Source organism: Sceloporus undulatus, chromosome 1, assembly GCF_019175285.1.
Source record: "Sceloporus undulatus isolate JIND9_A2432 ecotype Alabama chromosome 1, SceUnd_v1.1, whole genome shotgun sequence".
In the NCBI taxonomy this organism is placed as follows: domain Eukaryota; kingdom Metazoa; phylum Chordata; class Lepidosauria; order Squamata; family Phrynosomatidae; genus Sceloporus; species Sceloporus undulatus.
Genome location: NC_056522.1, coordinates 247010466 through 247026971, shown reverse-complemented (window position 1 = coordinate 247026971; position 16506 = coordinate 247010466). Strand labels below are relative to the sequence as shown.

The 16506-nt window shown below is 43.3% G+C and overlaps 1 protein-coding gene across 3 annotated transcripts in view; it reads left to right on the top strand.

Moving 5' to 3' along the window:
• The first annotated feature begins 3676 nt into the window (after positions 1–3676).
• IGFBP5 (insulin like growth factor binding protein 5) overlaps positions 3677–16506 on the top strand; it is a 67812-nt gene continuing 54982 nt past the window's right edge. The window contains exons 1-2 of one of the 3 annotated variants that reach the window (XM_042456339.1): positions 3677–3775; positions 6266–6545. In XM_042456339.1, the coding sequence (XP_042312273.1) occupies positions 3719–3775; positions 6266–6545 (337 nt within the window). In that variant the 5' untranslated portion in view covers positions 3677–3718. Of the gene's footprint in view, positions 3776–3809; positions 4098–6153; positions 6546–16506 lie in introns of those variants that run through there. The other 2 variants (XM_042456357.1, XM_042456347.1) reach the window with 2 other exon arrangements.

The following is a 16506-nucleotide window of genomic DNA, read 5'->3' as shown; positions in this document are numbered from 1 at the left end:
GAGCAATCATGGGGTTTCGCATTATTTCGAAGGAAATTATCAAATGATGTTGAACACAATTGAAAGTCATTCTGAATGCAATTGCGGGTCATTGCAGAAATTGATAAATTTGCTAAACTAATGAATTTATAAATCCTCTTCCACTGCAAATTAGCAGTCAATTTGAGGTTGTGGTGGTATGAAATGCATCTCTACTTCTGCCCCGGGATTCCCCCACATTGGAAAGAAACTACAATTACCATGATCCTCTTTTGCGACTTCCCAGAGAAAAGCAGCCAAGAGGAAAGTCTCGGGCAGCCTCAGAGGACAGCTGGGCAAACCTCATCAGAGCAAATTTTGCCATAGGTGTGAGTGCTAACAACAACAACAACAACCAAACATGATACCTTTATTTGAGGGGACATGCTAACATGAAAAGCACCCCTTCCAAGCTCTGGTTCTCCCTCTTTTTATTCTCTGTTCTGTGCCCCAACAGAGAAGGCAGGCTGGACTGCTTCCAGGAGAGAGACCGAGAGGAAAATCTGTGCTGCGGCCATTTATCAGAGGCATTATAGAAGGGATGAAGGAAAGAGTAACCCTCCTCCTTATTTTTTTGTCACTGGGGGGGAGGTCCTTGGTCCGGAACTGGAAAAATCTAATTCACAAGGAAGAAGCTGCCTAATGAATTCATTCGCAGTGGCATTGCTTTTCCTTTTGAATGGCTGCTGTGTTAACCATTGCGTGTGATGAGCTAGCATGTAATTACGTACATTTGCAAATTGGCCCACTTTCTCTTCTTTTGGGATGGGGATACATCCCTTCTGTGTGAAAAAGTGCATAGATATGGCAAGAAAGAAAATGAAAGACAACCATTATGTAGCCCATATAAAGGATTTTTTCCCCACAATCATACAAACCCAGAAAATTAGGATGTCACCTGGGAGCAAATCCTTTGTTGTATCTCATTGGTTGCGAAGCTATTTCTTTCTTCCACCATTTTGAAAGGGAAATTATTCTTCCCCATAAGTGAGAAAGAGCAGGACAGAGAGCTCCTGATGCCTTGCATCCATTACTGGATGGGTAGGGTTCAGCTTGATGAGTGACAGATTTGTAAAGTCTTGGACCTGAGAGACTTTGCTGAATGGATCCATTTCCCCTTTATCAACCATTTTGCTTTTCAGACATATGAAAAGCATAATTGGCTTTATTCTTCAAATAAAGAACCCTTAAAAATACAAGAACAGAACTGGTCAGTTCTAGGTTTTAGTCAGCTGACAAAATGGAGGGGTGTATGTTAAATCCCTGTTCATCCTGCAACCATTTGGCTTGCTTTGAAAAAGTTATTGTCACCCACCTATTTGTAAATTTTGGGATATGAATGGTCTTGGGGGAGGGGTTCACAAAGATGAATAGTTATAAAGTAGGGGTAGGAATCATGCAGTTCTCTATGTGTTCTTAGACTGCAACTCCCATCCACCACTACCAGCAAAGGCAGTGATGAGGAATGAGGAGAGCTGCAGTCCAACAACCTCTAGAGAGCTGCATGCTTCCCACCCTTATAAAGCACTGTGTTAACAAATTTGCAGAAGATAAAAGATGCAAACCCTTGAAATATCCCTTGGAGAGATGACCAACCCAGCAACTGTTAAGAGTGAGCAGAGTATTTTGCAGGGTTGGTTTTTTTTTCTTCTTGCATAGCACTTGAGATGTTAGATCTGACCTGGGGCCTAGGGATGCCTGCTGTTGATGTTACAGAGGATTGACACTGATGATGTCATTAAGACTTGATACATTTAGCATCAGCCACAGATATTCAGGGGCTATTATTCAAGTAATAAACATCAAATGTGACAAAAGAGAAAATCTTTCTCTGATTAAAAATTAGTTTTTCCATGCTGTGCTCAGAATGGAAAACAAGTTTCCCAGCTCTATTTTTAACACCTTTGAGAGCCCTGCTTTTAAGAATACATGGATGTTATTGCGCAACCAGAGTTTTGCAAGCTCTGTTTTAAATAGAAAACAATCTGCAATGGTCACTCTAAAGTATCTGTAATGGTGCAGGACCAGGAATGCACAGTTCTGGGCAGTGGCATTACGAGAATTGGGGTCGCCTGGTGCTGCAACTCATGGTGTCACCCTTCCATTGACCTCCTCCTATACAACACCATACAGAAGCCTTAGTAATGTTTTTTGTACTAACATTACTCATAGATCATAATTCCTGAATATGACTGAACATAATGGCAACTGTTGTGACATAAAACAACTATCAAAATTAAAATTATACCTTTCATTACAATATCATATGCACATGCTAAATATATTTAAAAGTACATAGTTTCATATGGTTAAAGTGAAAATTTGATAAGATGTGACATTTTTAAAGAAAATTGAAAAATATTTTAAATTTTTAAAAAAATTAAAAACCTAGAGCTTCTCCTTTCTCCTGCCTCTGAACCTTGCCCCACTCACACCATGTGAGCTCCAGCATTTTAAACGGACACAGTCAAATGTCACATCCCATTTTTGCCCAAAGGATGTTATTTGGGGAGCAGTTGTGTCACTTCCCCAGGGTGTCACCTGGTGTGGACCAAATCCCCCACACCTTTCTTGTGATGCCCCTGGTTATAGGTAACTCACATAAATACATAATTTTCATGACTATGGGCCAGTACACACCGCCTGGAAGAGGCATCCTGGCAGCAATAGTAGGGCTCAGGAGTGGGCACCAACCACATTCTCCCGAGCCCTATGACGTGTGGGTGCTGCCATGATTGCATGGGGTGTGCATCCATGATGTATGGGAGGCCGAGCACCCACATGCCTATGGGCGGAAGAGCCGTCATAGGGCTGCATCGCAGCCCTTATGACAGCACAAAAAAGGAGCCCCTCTAGGCAGCTCCTTTTTTACTGTTCAGTGTTGCCACCCCATTTGGTTGCTGTGGCAACGCTGCGCTGCAAAGAGCAGTGGTGTTTCGCCACCCATCTGTCCAGGGCCTATGTGAGATCCCTGAGATTTTTCCTCCTTGCCTTGAGGACTGGAGAAGAAACATTAGGCCCTGACCTTGAGAGCCAGGTCCTGAGATCTGTGAAACCTAGATGTTATATCAGAAAAAGTTGCCCCATTGCATTTCTGCATGTTCCATAGTGGTTGAAGAAGACCTGGGGAACCTATGGTCCTCAAGATCTTATTAAACTCCAGCTTTTATCTGCCACAGCCAGGAGCCAGTGTTTGGGGATGATAGGGTTGTAGTTCAGTATCTTGGGAGTGCCACAGGGTCTCTATTCCTGGGTAAAAGGCACATATCTAACTCTCATCTTTATGGGAATCACAATGGGAGTAGTATTACATGTCTTGCTGGATAGTTGCTTCCCCTCCTATTCTAAACACACACACAATTGCCAGCTCCTGGACATTTGGGATCATCTTTCCAAGAAAATAAATTGCCAAGGGCTCCAGTCATCAGTGTGTGTGTGTGTGTGTGTGAAAATAAAGAGAAAATATAAGGTGCTTATTAAGTAGCTAAAGCAAAAAGCATTCAAGCAAAGCCGGTCTGGTAGAAAAGGGTTAAACATTTTAAGCTGCAGTCCTGAAGTCTTCTCATAGATAAGAGTGCATTCTAGTGGCAAAAGCTATGCAGTGCAGGCATATTCAAGATTGTAAAGCCAAAGAGAATCTAAACTGAAGCAAAAGAGGAAGAGGGGAGAATCGCAAGCTCCTTGTGAATCCTGAACAAAAATGACAAGATTGTTTTCAGTCATTCCCCCCGCAACACCTTCCAGCTTCCTCATGAAGGTAACATAACCAACTGTTGCCTTGTAGCATATATACAGAAGACAGACCAGGCTGTAATTCTGAAAGGGATGGAGCCTGCATTTTATTAAAAAGCTGTGTTTGGTTTCTAAGGTACAGGGTGGATGAGGGGAAGACCTCTGGTAGACACATCCTTCCTAGCCATGAAGAGATGAGATCATTGTTCTGCAGCCTACAAGATTGTGCCCTCCTCTTGAACCTCTTCTTGTTTTAGAGTTAAAAGTTGTTCTTTTCCAGATGTGGGATTTTTTTTAATCCTTGGCAAGGTGAGGAGGTTCAGGAGAGAGCTGAGAGGATGGAAAAGGTAAGGATACTTCAGTCAATGAATGAAATGTGATTTGTGTGGCAAAAGTTTTTCCGTGCTTTTCAGATCCAGCATGAGTTTTCCCTTCCCTTCTTTAAGATTCTGCTGAGTTTACACCATGTATGTTACATATGAAGCTTTAATCATACATACATAGGCATACACACACATAAATGCATACAACACAGGTGATTGGTGCATACTGAACAAATCATGAAGCTCCAAAGTCACACAGAGGATCTCCTTGCAGCAGCAATGTCCCTGTCACGTGCCAAAGGACACCTGCCATGATGAAACGTGATGACAGGTTTATCTTGAAGGAGTTATCAGTCTAACCCTGAAAACTACTTCTTGGCCTACATGATTCATTTTCCATTGCAAAATATAGCCTTACTGGTAAAATTGGGTTACCATCCCTCTGAGCCTAATGCTATAACTGTGCTTTGGTATGGAACATATAGGGACACTGAAGGGATGATGGGTAGAGCAGGGCTCCATTCTTGTCCTTGGCAATGCCAGCTGATCAGAAAAGTGAAGTTTTTGCCTGCTCCTGTGCTTTCTGAAGCACCTGGGACTTAAGAAACAGATAGTGAGCAGGCTGATGCCATTTGGTGAGATGTATGGAAAGCAGGTTGGTGAGGCATGGGAATGGAGATAAGCATGATCGGCTTCCAGCTGCATTTAAAGGCTCAGTCACAGAGAATAGGAAGAAAAAGCAGAGCAACCCCACATGTCTCTCTCTGTCCCCTATGCATACTCCCATGGATCATAGTCTATGCTGAGTTCAACAGGGCTTGCTCCCAAGAAACCATGTACATGATTATAACCCTTGGGGCAATGAATGAAAACATGACACCAGCCTAGACCTCAGGAGTGTTTAGAAATATTCCCTGCAGGTTTTGGAGTGAAGAGAAACTTTAGTCCTCCTTGTCTAGCAGAAAGTAGGTAATTTGATGCCTTTGTGGTGGCTGTGTGTGTGTGTGTGTGTGCACGCGCGCGCACATATGCACATGTGTGACCCTGCTCACAATAAGGTTGCTGATCATTGCCAAAGATTTGGGAGTCTAGAAGTCAGAAGCTGCACAACTACCACCTCTTTCCCTCCCTCCTCTGTGTGTGTGCGTGTGCACATACACACACATTTGGAGAGTGTGTACTGATCTTGCTCTGGTTACTGGCACCCATTCAGGCTGAGGTGTCATTGGGATCTCAGATTGCAGCAAGGGGCTGGCAGGCAGCCAGGGGCAGTCTATTTAAAAGACATGCCTGCTCTGCACTATTCAGTCTCTTTAGAAACTTCTCCAGGGGAAAAGTGCTGGGAGATCTACAAAGTGGAATTCTTTTCTTTGCTTTTTCCCCCCCTCTCTTTTGCAACCCCTCCTTCATTCTCTTTCTACTGCCGACTTTGTAAAAATCCTCCAACTTTACAGAAAACCTCTTTGTTGTTCTTTAACCCAACCTAGGAAGAGGAGGGTAAAAAAAATTTTTTTTCCTAGCCTGTCCTAAGCTAAACCTCTTCTTGACAAAGCCTAGTTCTACCTGCTTTGAGTACTATTCTAGACTCTCCCCCCCCCCCTAGCAATTTGCTGCAGACTGTTATCTGGACAGTCAAAAAGAAGCTTGTTCCTTTCTTTTGCTTCCTTTCTAGCCTGTTGCAGACATTGCTTTTCTGTGGGGGGGGACAAGTGGATTATTTCATACCTTTTTGTGCAGCCTCACTAAAGGTTGCCTTGTTCTTTCCTTTTTTTATAGATATATATATATATTTTTTTAAAAAAAACCTTTTCCAGTGACTTTTTTTTAAAAAAATAATCTCCAACCAGTTGCATCTGTAATTCTTGCAACTGGCATTGCCTGCAGATTTTGACAACCTGGTATAATATATGCTCACACACTTATTTTTTAAAAATTCACAGACACACTTCTGTTCTTCTTGTTGTTGTTAATCATTTTTGAATTGAAAAAAGTTCTTTTGGAATCGAAGGAAGGAGATACTTTTCCCCCTTTTTCTTTTGCTGTCAAAAAGAGACCATTCTTTTTTTTTCCTTAAAAAAAGACAGTAGCAAATCCTGCCAACCTTGTCTGCTCTACTTCTGCCTGACCGTGCCTTGAAGATGTTCCTCCTGATGCAGATGTTGCTCTTTTCCCTCTGCCTGGGGCTCTCACAGGGCTTGGGCTCCTTCGTCCACTGTGAACCTTGCGACGAGAAAGCCCTCTCCATGTGCCCTCCCAGCCCTGTGGGCTGCGAGCTGGTGAAAGAGCCCGGCTGTGGATGCTGCATGACTTGTGCCCTGGCGGAAGGGCAGTCCTGTGGGGTGTACACGGAGCGATGTGCCCAGGGTTTGCGCTGCCTGCCACGCCAAGGTGAGGAGAAGCCCTTGCATGCCCTGCTCCACGGCCGAGGCATCTGCCTCAACGAAAAGAGCTACAGGGAGCAAGCCAAAAATGGTGAGTCCTGCCTGGGGCCTTGGTTGGGGTTCAAAGGGTTATCTCTTTGTTCCGCTTCACTCTCTTCTTTTTCTGCTGTGCTCTAAAGACTCTCTGAGTACCTTAAGGTGCCACCTGTAGCATCAGTTCACCTTCTCAATCGTATTATGCCCAGGGTTATCCCTCCCCTGCCCTCTCTTGCCTTGTCCACACACCCACTTCCCAATCCTTCTAAATCTGAATGACCCCCCCCCCCCAAATCCCACTCCCACCATCCTAACAGTCCAGTCTGTCTGAACGTTGCTTCATCTGAAGCCACATGGTCACTCCTTCCTTAGTCTCAGGTGCCTGGCTTCCTTGTTTCCCATTGCAAAATTTTCCCCACCCTTTGTGACAGGCTGGTTCCTCACTTGGATAAATTTGCCTTGCCACCTGTTGCATCTTCACTATAATTCTGCACTCCATCTTTAGCACATCACCTTTCTTGGTCCCCTTGTGGCAGCGCAATCACCAGTGTAGGACTTTGGGGGAGATGTCTAGGGCCCAACCTCTGGGTACCTCCACTAAAGGTCCAGAGCTGCGTTTTGAAGAAAAGGGAGTGTTAAACGTTACCATATAAAAAAGGAGTAGGGGATAAGATCATCAAGTCCAAACTCAGCACCAACTAGATATACAGCTGGTGGGGGCACTTGTTGCTTAAATCTCCCTTCTTGTTACCCTTTGCATGAGTCTGTAAGGATTAGTAACCATCTAGCTTTGGTCTTGACAACTCAACAGGTTGCATTTCACATGTGTGTTTTAAAAGCAGACCAATACCCAGCTGAGTCGCATTCAGTCCAAACTTCCATACCTATGTTTGTTGCTTTGTCTCATCCTCAGCAACTGATGCAACTGTTCTTCTGTAAAATATTTCAACACAGAAATGAGCAAGTGGCACAGACTTGTGAAAAGAGCCAGCACTGTTTATTGCAAAGTTTGCAGTTCAGCATTTTGATAGGTGGGGTGACAATCCCAACCTTTCCTTCCTGATCCAATTTATTCTGTATGATACTCCTTTTCTTCTTCTTTGAGCCATACCTGAGCACAAAAGAGGATCCTTCCACTTCTCCCTCCAAGACCCATCATTTTCCCATGCCTCCCTTCTGGAAAAGCAGGCATATGCTTTCTGCCAAATCACCTATTGCATTCAGGCAGTGAAGATTTGCAACTACAGCTTCTCTTTTCCAGCACCTAATAAATTTCTTGCTGGCTTTAATGACACCCTCCACCTTTCTTCTTATGTGCTGGTTGAAAGCATTGGCTCAGATGGGTTTTCCTCTCCTCTGGCAGAGTGAAAGTTTCCTTATTAAAAAAAAAAGCCAAATGTCAGGTGCTGCTTTTGGACGAGGTTAAAGGCAAAGACTTTGGTTGGATCGTTCCACAAGGTGGAATTGGTCTTGGGCATGTGAAAGGAAGGGGGAGGAGGAGGTGGAGAGCTGACTTGATTTCCTGTTTTTTGGAACCCAGTAAAACTGTGCAAGATTCCACATGCATTAGTACTGTGTGAGCTATCCCCATTGCATGGCTGCTACAGTATATTTGTGTGTGTTTGGTCAGTAATATGAACAATATAGTTCAGTGCAAATACAGCAACGTGCAAAGTAAGGCATTCATCTGCACTGATGGAGTTACAACAGTGCCACTTACAGACAGATGAGACAAGCAACAGTTTGACTTTTTGATTCAGTCTGAACACGCCTGAATGTTTTCTCGCTCCACCCTCTTTTCCCTCCTCCCCCCTTCTCTCAGGCTTACTCTGCCAGCTGTAGAGCAGGTGCTCCAAGAGGGTCTGTATCAAGGAGAGCCAAATTCCAAAGTCTCAGTGTAGCCAACGGCTGTAGCGTTACAGGCATCAAAACTCAAAATATGGCAAAGCAGAATATAGAATCACTCTCCTGTATATACAGATGTTGTGCATTTCCCATAAGAGTGAAGGCAATATAACAAGCCACCCTGTGGTTGAAATTTAAATCTGCAAGTAAGCATGTGTATGTGCCTGCACACTTATGTGCACCTTCCTTGAAGTCACCTGTCAACTTATTGTGCCCCCATGATGTTTTCATGAGGTTTTCATCAGCAAGGCATCCTCAAAGGCAATTTTTACCAGTTCCTTCCTCTGAAATATAACCTACAGCACCTGGTATTCATTGGCAGTCTCCCATCTAAGTACTAACCAGGGCCAACCCTGCTTAGCTTCCAAGATCAAATGGGATTTGGTGCCCTTAGGGTATTTAGGCATGACTTACAGGAAAATTTCTTTCTGTCTCAGCTGCACTCTCTGCTATAAAAAGAAATAGGAGAGGAAGAAGTGGAATACAAATGAGAGCACAGTTATTCCCAGTGGTTTGGTTGTAAATTTGTAATTGGGTTGCAAGAGACTTGTGGATTACAAGACTTCTAGTGCTTGTATTAGTGAACAAACACTTTTGAGGTATTTGGGATCAGAAGACAGATCCAGATCAAAAACACAGATTTCTCTTGGTTGTTTGCCTTAGTAAAATTATTAGGAGTTCTTGACATATGAGCCTACATCTTTACTCAATGTTTGGAAAATTTACTTTTGGGAGACTACAGCTCCCAAAATCCAAGATGGCCAATGGCCAGCTGCTTGGAGGATTTTAGGAACTGTTGTGCTAAAAGGTAACTTTCCCAATTTTGTCTTTGGCACCAGGAGCCAGCTGGTGCAGTGGTTTGAGTGCTGGACTATGACTCTGGAAAACAGGGTTTGAATCTCTTCTTGGCTATGGAAACCCACTGGGTGACTCTGGGCAAGTGACATTCTCTCAGCCTCAGAGGATGGTAATGGCAAACTCTCTCTGAAGAAACTTGCCAAGAAAACCCTGTGATAGTCTCTCCTTAGGGTTGCCTTAAGTCAGAAATGACTTGAATGCACACAGCAGCAACAACAAACCAGAAGTAAATTCCAGATACCTGTGGTTGTCAGTTGTGTTGACATACATCATATGGTTCTGTTGCATTCTGATAAAGCTGTAATGTTCTGAACAGTTTATTTACTAAAGGAGACTGTTTGGCTACTCCTGTCACTTACCACCTAGTTCACTCCTTTCCCCAAGCCTCACAAATGGATTTCTAGATGACTAGTTCTACTCCTTAGTTAGACTTTAATCCATTCATGTTAAAAATGGGCCCTGAATCTAGTGTCAAAGTCACCTTTCCCTGGTGACAGGAGTGTGTTGGGAATAGATGACTTAGAATTTTATGCCTGCAAGACTTTTTTTTTAAATAGCAACTTCAGGAATTTCTGAGGGCAAGGCATAGGAAAAATAAAAGCTATTGGCAACAGAACAGTAGAGTGTGAGAACGAAGAAGTATATTTTCATAGGCATGTTTCTAGGCAACTGGTGAAGGGGAAAAAATGAAGTTTGACTTGAACTTGAAGGCCTGTGCCAGCTTGGCTAGAAATCCAAGAAGCGAGTGTTCAGGAAGCCAGTCCCGGCTGTGGTCTATCAGTGACCAACACTGGCTGGAAACTGAAGAGAGGGGAAGAAGTCAGGAATATATATAATAAGTTCTGGTAGGAAGATACAGTGATTCTTCTTTTGCAAAAACCTTCTGTCCCTGTTGCTGCTGAAGCAGGGACAATTCTTTTATTTTCTCACTTCTGTTTTCCACTCTGGGGTTGGCAATACATATATCTAGGGCCAGCAACTGCACTGAGAGTTCAAATCAATTTCCCCAAACTCAATTGAAGCTACAAATTCCCGGATTTTATAGGATGGGATCCTGGAGGTTAAAGTGGGCTCAAACTACTGTGTCATGCAGATCCAGTCTCTGTGATGCTTTAGGTTTTGAAAATCCGTGTATACCTTTATCACTTTTTGTTTCAAAGACTGGAAAAGTTGCTGCCTCCTCCTCCTCCTCCTCCTGCACTGTGGATTTCTAAATCTCAAGTCCCTGGGCATGCTGCCTGGATGATTCTGGGATCTGCAGGGGGGCAGAATAAAGTAACTCTTTAAAAGCTTCCTCCTGGTGCTTTTTAAATGTTCCTGTTGCCAACTGGCAACCCCTTCTATATCCCATCTCCTTTCTTCTTGACATTATAGGAGGCAGCCAATCCTTCCATAAGTAACTATCATGTAGTACTTCCCTGCTGGGATTGATCCACACTGGTATGGAGGGGTTTGTGCATGTATTTACGTGTGCATATGATGGAGTACGTCTCTCTTTTTTCTTCTCCCATCCCTTCTCACACAAAGAAAATTAGCAGGTCAGCAGGACTAAGCAAGCCTCCCTCCTTCTGCTGTACTAAATTTATGTGGGCTGGGAGTTTTCAAGATAGAACAGCATTCCTTGGATTCTCTACCTGCCTTTTGAAGTGGTATTCTTGGATTCCCCACCTTGGATCCTCTACCTGCCTTTTGAAGTAGAACCTGAAGAGCTTTCCCTCATTTGATTCCACTGAACATGCTGCTGACATCAAACCCCCATCACTTTGCAACCTTCTCTGACTTTCTCAGAAATATGTGGTGGCTGTTGAAACATCCCCCCAGTGGCCACATGCTGCAATAGCTGCTACATTGTGGCAACCTTGCTTAAAGGAAATGAGGATGTGCATGTGGTATAGTAATCATGTTATCAAGGTGATATCCTTGGGAACAAAACAAAACAAAACATCTAGCTACATCTACGGTTTTATTCATAATTAAGGATATATATAGTAGATAGTGGTAATTCTCTTTCGCCGTCCCCAGACATACATGCTAGTTACCTGAGGTCGACTGGCAACTAGAAATATTTGCATGATTAGTTCTCTTTATGCAGTTTTATTATGGTAATTTTTTCCATTTGGTTAAATTTATGTCCTGCCTTTCTTCCACTGAGCTCCCTCCCCCCTCTTTGTCCTTACCAAAGCCCTGTTATATAGGGCAGGCTGTGAGACATGAGAGTGACTGATCCAGTGAATTACAAGGCCGCAAAGAGACCAGAATCTGGATTTCCAAAGTCCCATTTGAACCCCAGTGAAATTCTTTCTTATACACAGGAGCTCAGTTTCTTTCTGTATCTGGCCACTATTTTTCAGTTACAGGTTGAGCATTCCTTATCCAAAACACTGAGGACCAGAAATGTTTTGGATTTCAGATGTATTTTTTTAAAAATTGGATTTGGAAATATTTGCATATGCATAATGAGATATGAGACCCAGTTCTACACATAACATTCATTTATGTTTAATATATACCTTATAGAGAGCCAGTGTAGCGTAGTGGTTTCGGTGTTGGACTGCAGTGCTGGAGACCAGGATTTGATTCCCACTCAGCCATGGAAACCCACCTTGGGAATGTCACATGCTCTCAGCCTCAGGGGAAGGCAATGGCAAACCTCCTCTGAACAAACCTTGCCAAGAAAACCCCATGACAGGATCCCAATAAGTCAGAAGCAACTTGAAGTCACACAGTGACATTGACCTTATACACATTGCCTGAAGATAATTGTATACACAATATTTTTAATATTTTTGTGCATAATACAAAGTTTGTGTACACTGAACTATCCAAAAGCAAAGATGTCACTATCTAAACCACCCATGTGGACAATTTTGGATTTTGAAGTATTTTGGATTTCTGGATAAGGGATATTCAACCTGTACCAGCAATGTAACCTTTCAACCAGCAGTGCATATCTTTGGAAGTCTGCTACAGATCAGGGATAGATGGTAAATGGTTTTTACAGGCTCATGGTCTGTTTCAATATGAGATGTATCCTTATGTTTCAACATGTTATGTGCACATTTCACTCAAACAAACATTGCTGCTCCCATGACCCTTGCCCCAAGCTGCCACATATCCACATTATGCATTTGCACCAGAGATGTAAAATATACTTGAACTAAATGGGATGCCTTGCTAAAGTGAGTGTGCATAGAATCGCTGAGGCAGTGGACAGACGTATGTTCTTTATTCTGATCTCCAGCTCCAGCACTTGGAAGAATTGCTTCTTTGGACTACAGATGCCAGAATCCCCCAGCCATCATGACCACTAGCAAGACTGGCAGGGGGATTGGGGCAGGTATCATTTCAAAGAGTCGTTTTTTCCAAGCTCTGTGAAGGATGTTCTTAGAAGCAGCACACTGATTCAAACAATCTTCCTTTCCCACATGCCCCCTGTTGCTTTCTCCTTCTGAAGAAAGGGAGGGATGAATCATTGAGTCTCCAGCTGGCTTCCTAAGGAGACCACAAGCCAACAAAAACTATGGCTAGGAAGGAGGGACTCCTGGAGCTCACTTAAAAAAAAAATGATTATGCTATTGTAGCTTTTACAAGACAGGGGATTTAATATTTTATCATTCCTTTGACACAGTTCCCCATGCACTCTGCTTACGTGTGTATAATCTAGGGCTGGGTATAACAGACATCCAACAGCTGCAATGGAGAGGCTGGGATGGGGGGAAAGGGGGGCAGGTGCATAGAAAGGGAGAGGGAGGCTCCGGGTGAACAGGGGTTAGGCCGGGTGAGGGTTGGGGCAAGGGTCACAGGAGCAGCAAGTGAGCTCTGTGCAGTTTTACAATGGCCAGGGTGTTCTGTTCATCCAGGGTGTAACTGGCAGTGGCAAGCCCTGGAGAGCTATTCTCTTTCTCTTCCTGCTGCAGAGAGTGGAGCCCAGATATCTGCAAAACCCTCCAGACATTAAAGCCAAGGCTAGTAGCAACAGGCTTTTGGCTCTCGCTCTCTCTCTCTCTCTCTCTCTCTCTCAGAAACTGGAAAAACACCTTCTTGCTTTAAAAAAAATAATCTTCCAAAATCGGAGAAGGCAGGAATGAAACGTTTAATCCATGGGGCTAAGCAAGAAGGCTGAGTTGCTGTTGTTGGATTGGTGGCGAGAGGGGAAATGCCTCCTGGGGGAAAATGTGGCACCCAGACCTGAAAGCAGGAATGGATTTCAGGAAATGCTGTAAGCTAAACAAACTCTGTTAAAAACCAGGAGGAGGTATGAAAGAGAGGAATGTAGAAAGCAACCTTGTGGGTTGAGTCAGACTCTGTGCCTTTGGTCCAGTGGCTGCACCTCTGAATATTCCTTGCCTAAGAAAACACTATGAAATTCATGGGGTCGCCATCAGTCAACTTGGGCTGAATATACACTGCAGAAATAGTGCAGTTTGACACTGCTATAACTGCCATAGCTCCATGCTATGGAATTCTGGGATGTGTACTTTTGTGAGCTACTTCATCTTCTCTATCAGAGAGCTCTTATACCAAAACAGACTACAAAACCTAGTATCCCATAGCATGGAGCCACAACAGTTAAAGCTGTGTCAGACTGTATTATTTCTGCAGTGAAGATTCAGCCTTGAAGGTGTACACACACATGTCTGCTCCAACTGATATCACCTCTCCAAGGACTCAGGGAGAGAAAGGTCTCTGCCATCATCACCTTTTCACTAGAGGTGCCAAAGACTGAGTGTAGAGCTCATCTATAGTCAGAGCAGGTGTTCTCCCTCTCTGCCATGACTCCTTTCCCTTCCTGAAGGAATGATCTGAGTTACTGAGAAATAATTTTATCCAAGAAATTGACTGGGCAAAAATGGGCTTATATGTCTGCTGATATTTTCATGTGGAGTTTTTTTTCCCTCAGAATAAATCTCAAAATGCAAATATTGTCATCTGCCCAGGTTTCACTTTTGTCATTCCTGACATTTCATCTGGGATCCAACCATTTATGAATATTCTTTCCATTCTTAGTTTGTACACATGTGCACGCTATGTTTGGCGCTCCCCTTGATTTGTTCAAATTAATTCTCCTATTGCTCTTATTCCAGACCTTGGAAAAGTTACTTGTTTGGACTAAATTCTCAGAGTATTTCAGATGGCAGAGCATTTTCAGAGCTGTAGTTCAAAAAAAGTAATCTTTTCAAGCTCTGCCTGTATTTGCTAAAATACTTAAAGGGGAATATCATCATCACCCTCCCAACAACTCAGGAAAAAGAAAACTGACATGATTTCTTTTAGCCTATCATAAATGGTTCTTGGCATATGTTTCTGCAATCTACACTTGTAGATGCTTGTATGTATGTGAGCATGGCTGGGACATGGGTTGCTGCTTATATGTCTGCATGTGTGTTTCTGACACAGGTGGTAGAGTCTCCCATAGGTTGCCATATTTTCAACCAGCTGCTATAGCTTTCTGCCTTTAATTATGCAGCACAGAGACATAAACAAATGAAACTGTGCCTCTTACCCATGTTAGAAGAAAATAACAGATCAAGGCAGATTCTTTCTTTTCTCTTCCCCCTGCCTCTGCCCCTGCCTCCACCCCCACCCCCATAGTCAGCTGAAAATCTTAGTAGGGGCATCCCAAGAACTAGGCTGCTTTTCTGTGTCTTCAGAGTTCACTTGCCTGCCTGTCCAGTCACTCTGCCTCTATTCAACCCATCAGTCAACTCTTTCACTACCTTGCTATGGTGCCAGCCTGGCAGTTCAAATTTCAAAAGGGAGCAGGTGTTCACTTTACTCAGACCTTGGGAAAGTTACTTGTGGACTATACTGGACATGCTGGCTGGGGAATTCTGAGAGATTTATCCAAACAAGTCACTTGCAGTCTTTCATTGTGTTACTTTGAACCACTTTTGCATCTTCATAATCTTCCAAATTCAAATAGGCCATATGGTTGTCATAGTGAAAAGTGGAAATTACCTTTAATGGTTGTATAGAAGAGGGAAATATCTGGTTGCATGACAATCAACACCAGATGAAATTCACTCTTATCACGGAGGTGAAAAAGACTATAAGGGCCATTCAGTCCAACGCTTTGCCATGCAGGAATACACAATCAAAGCACTCTTCTACACAACCATTAAAGGTATGGGAGCCATCTCCATTTTTACCAATCTGGGAACCCTATAATATTTTTGTCTGTGACTGTAAATAAATTATAGATGATGGTGGTGATGATTATGAACCATACAAAAACCCAAAACATTTTACTGCTTGAGATGGAGGTAGCAAACATTACACCACCCACTCCTGCAAGTCAAAGTACATAGTATCCAAAGCCATTTAGTACATGAGGTAGAGGATCTCATATGCACCTCAACCTTGCCCTGGTAGCAGAAATACAATAATAACAAAGCAGAGACCTATCCATGTCTTGCTCTCGCAATGAGACCCCAAATCTGCCACCCGTAGCAGCGACTGCTTCACCCTTGGCCTTCCTATCTGAGCATAGCCTGCCCAACTTGTCCAGCAGCAGAGCCAATAATGAAACACTGCACTGACTAGCTGCCATGTCACAGCACTAATTATCTTTCAGAATGAACACTGGGCTTTTCTTCTAACCTCCAATGTATTTATTGTGTGCTCTATGGGAGAGCTAGGAACACTGTTCATCCAATTCAATCTGCTGCAGTACTGCAGAGATTTGACAGAAACTGTGATGGGCATTCCTAGAGAGCATTCCTTGACTGAGGAAACAGGATTGTTCAATAAGTACCTAAGGATGCCTTTCTCTTAATCTTCTGTTGCCTTTTCAAGAGGCAAAATACCAGATGGAAAATAATTTTTTCTCTCCTGGTAGCAGGATCCCAACCATGTTTAGTTACTCCATTAAGTCCCCATTGAAGCCTACACTGCTTATGGTTATACAGGGTCCTGAGTGCTTGCAGCTGTTGGTTCCAATTCCCATCAGCCATAGCAAGCTCATTCAGTGGTCAGGGATGGTAGAAATGATAGTCCTACCCCGTGTCTGTGGTAGAATGCTGAAATTCAGATTGTGATTTAGCAATGTCATGTTAAAAGGCATTCACATGAGAGACCACTCCCCAATGAAACTGTAGCTCATCACAAAGAAGAGTTCTTTCTCCCTCCTCCTCTCTCTGGCCCGGTACATATCACAGGCCTGTTACAGACAGCCCAAATAAAGCTGCTTCGAGTCACAGTGGAGGTATGGTGTTTCAATGATGCATGCGTCCTAAGAGTCCAGAAGTCGCACC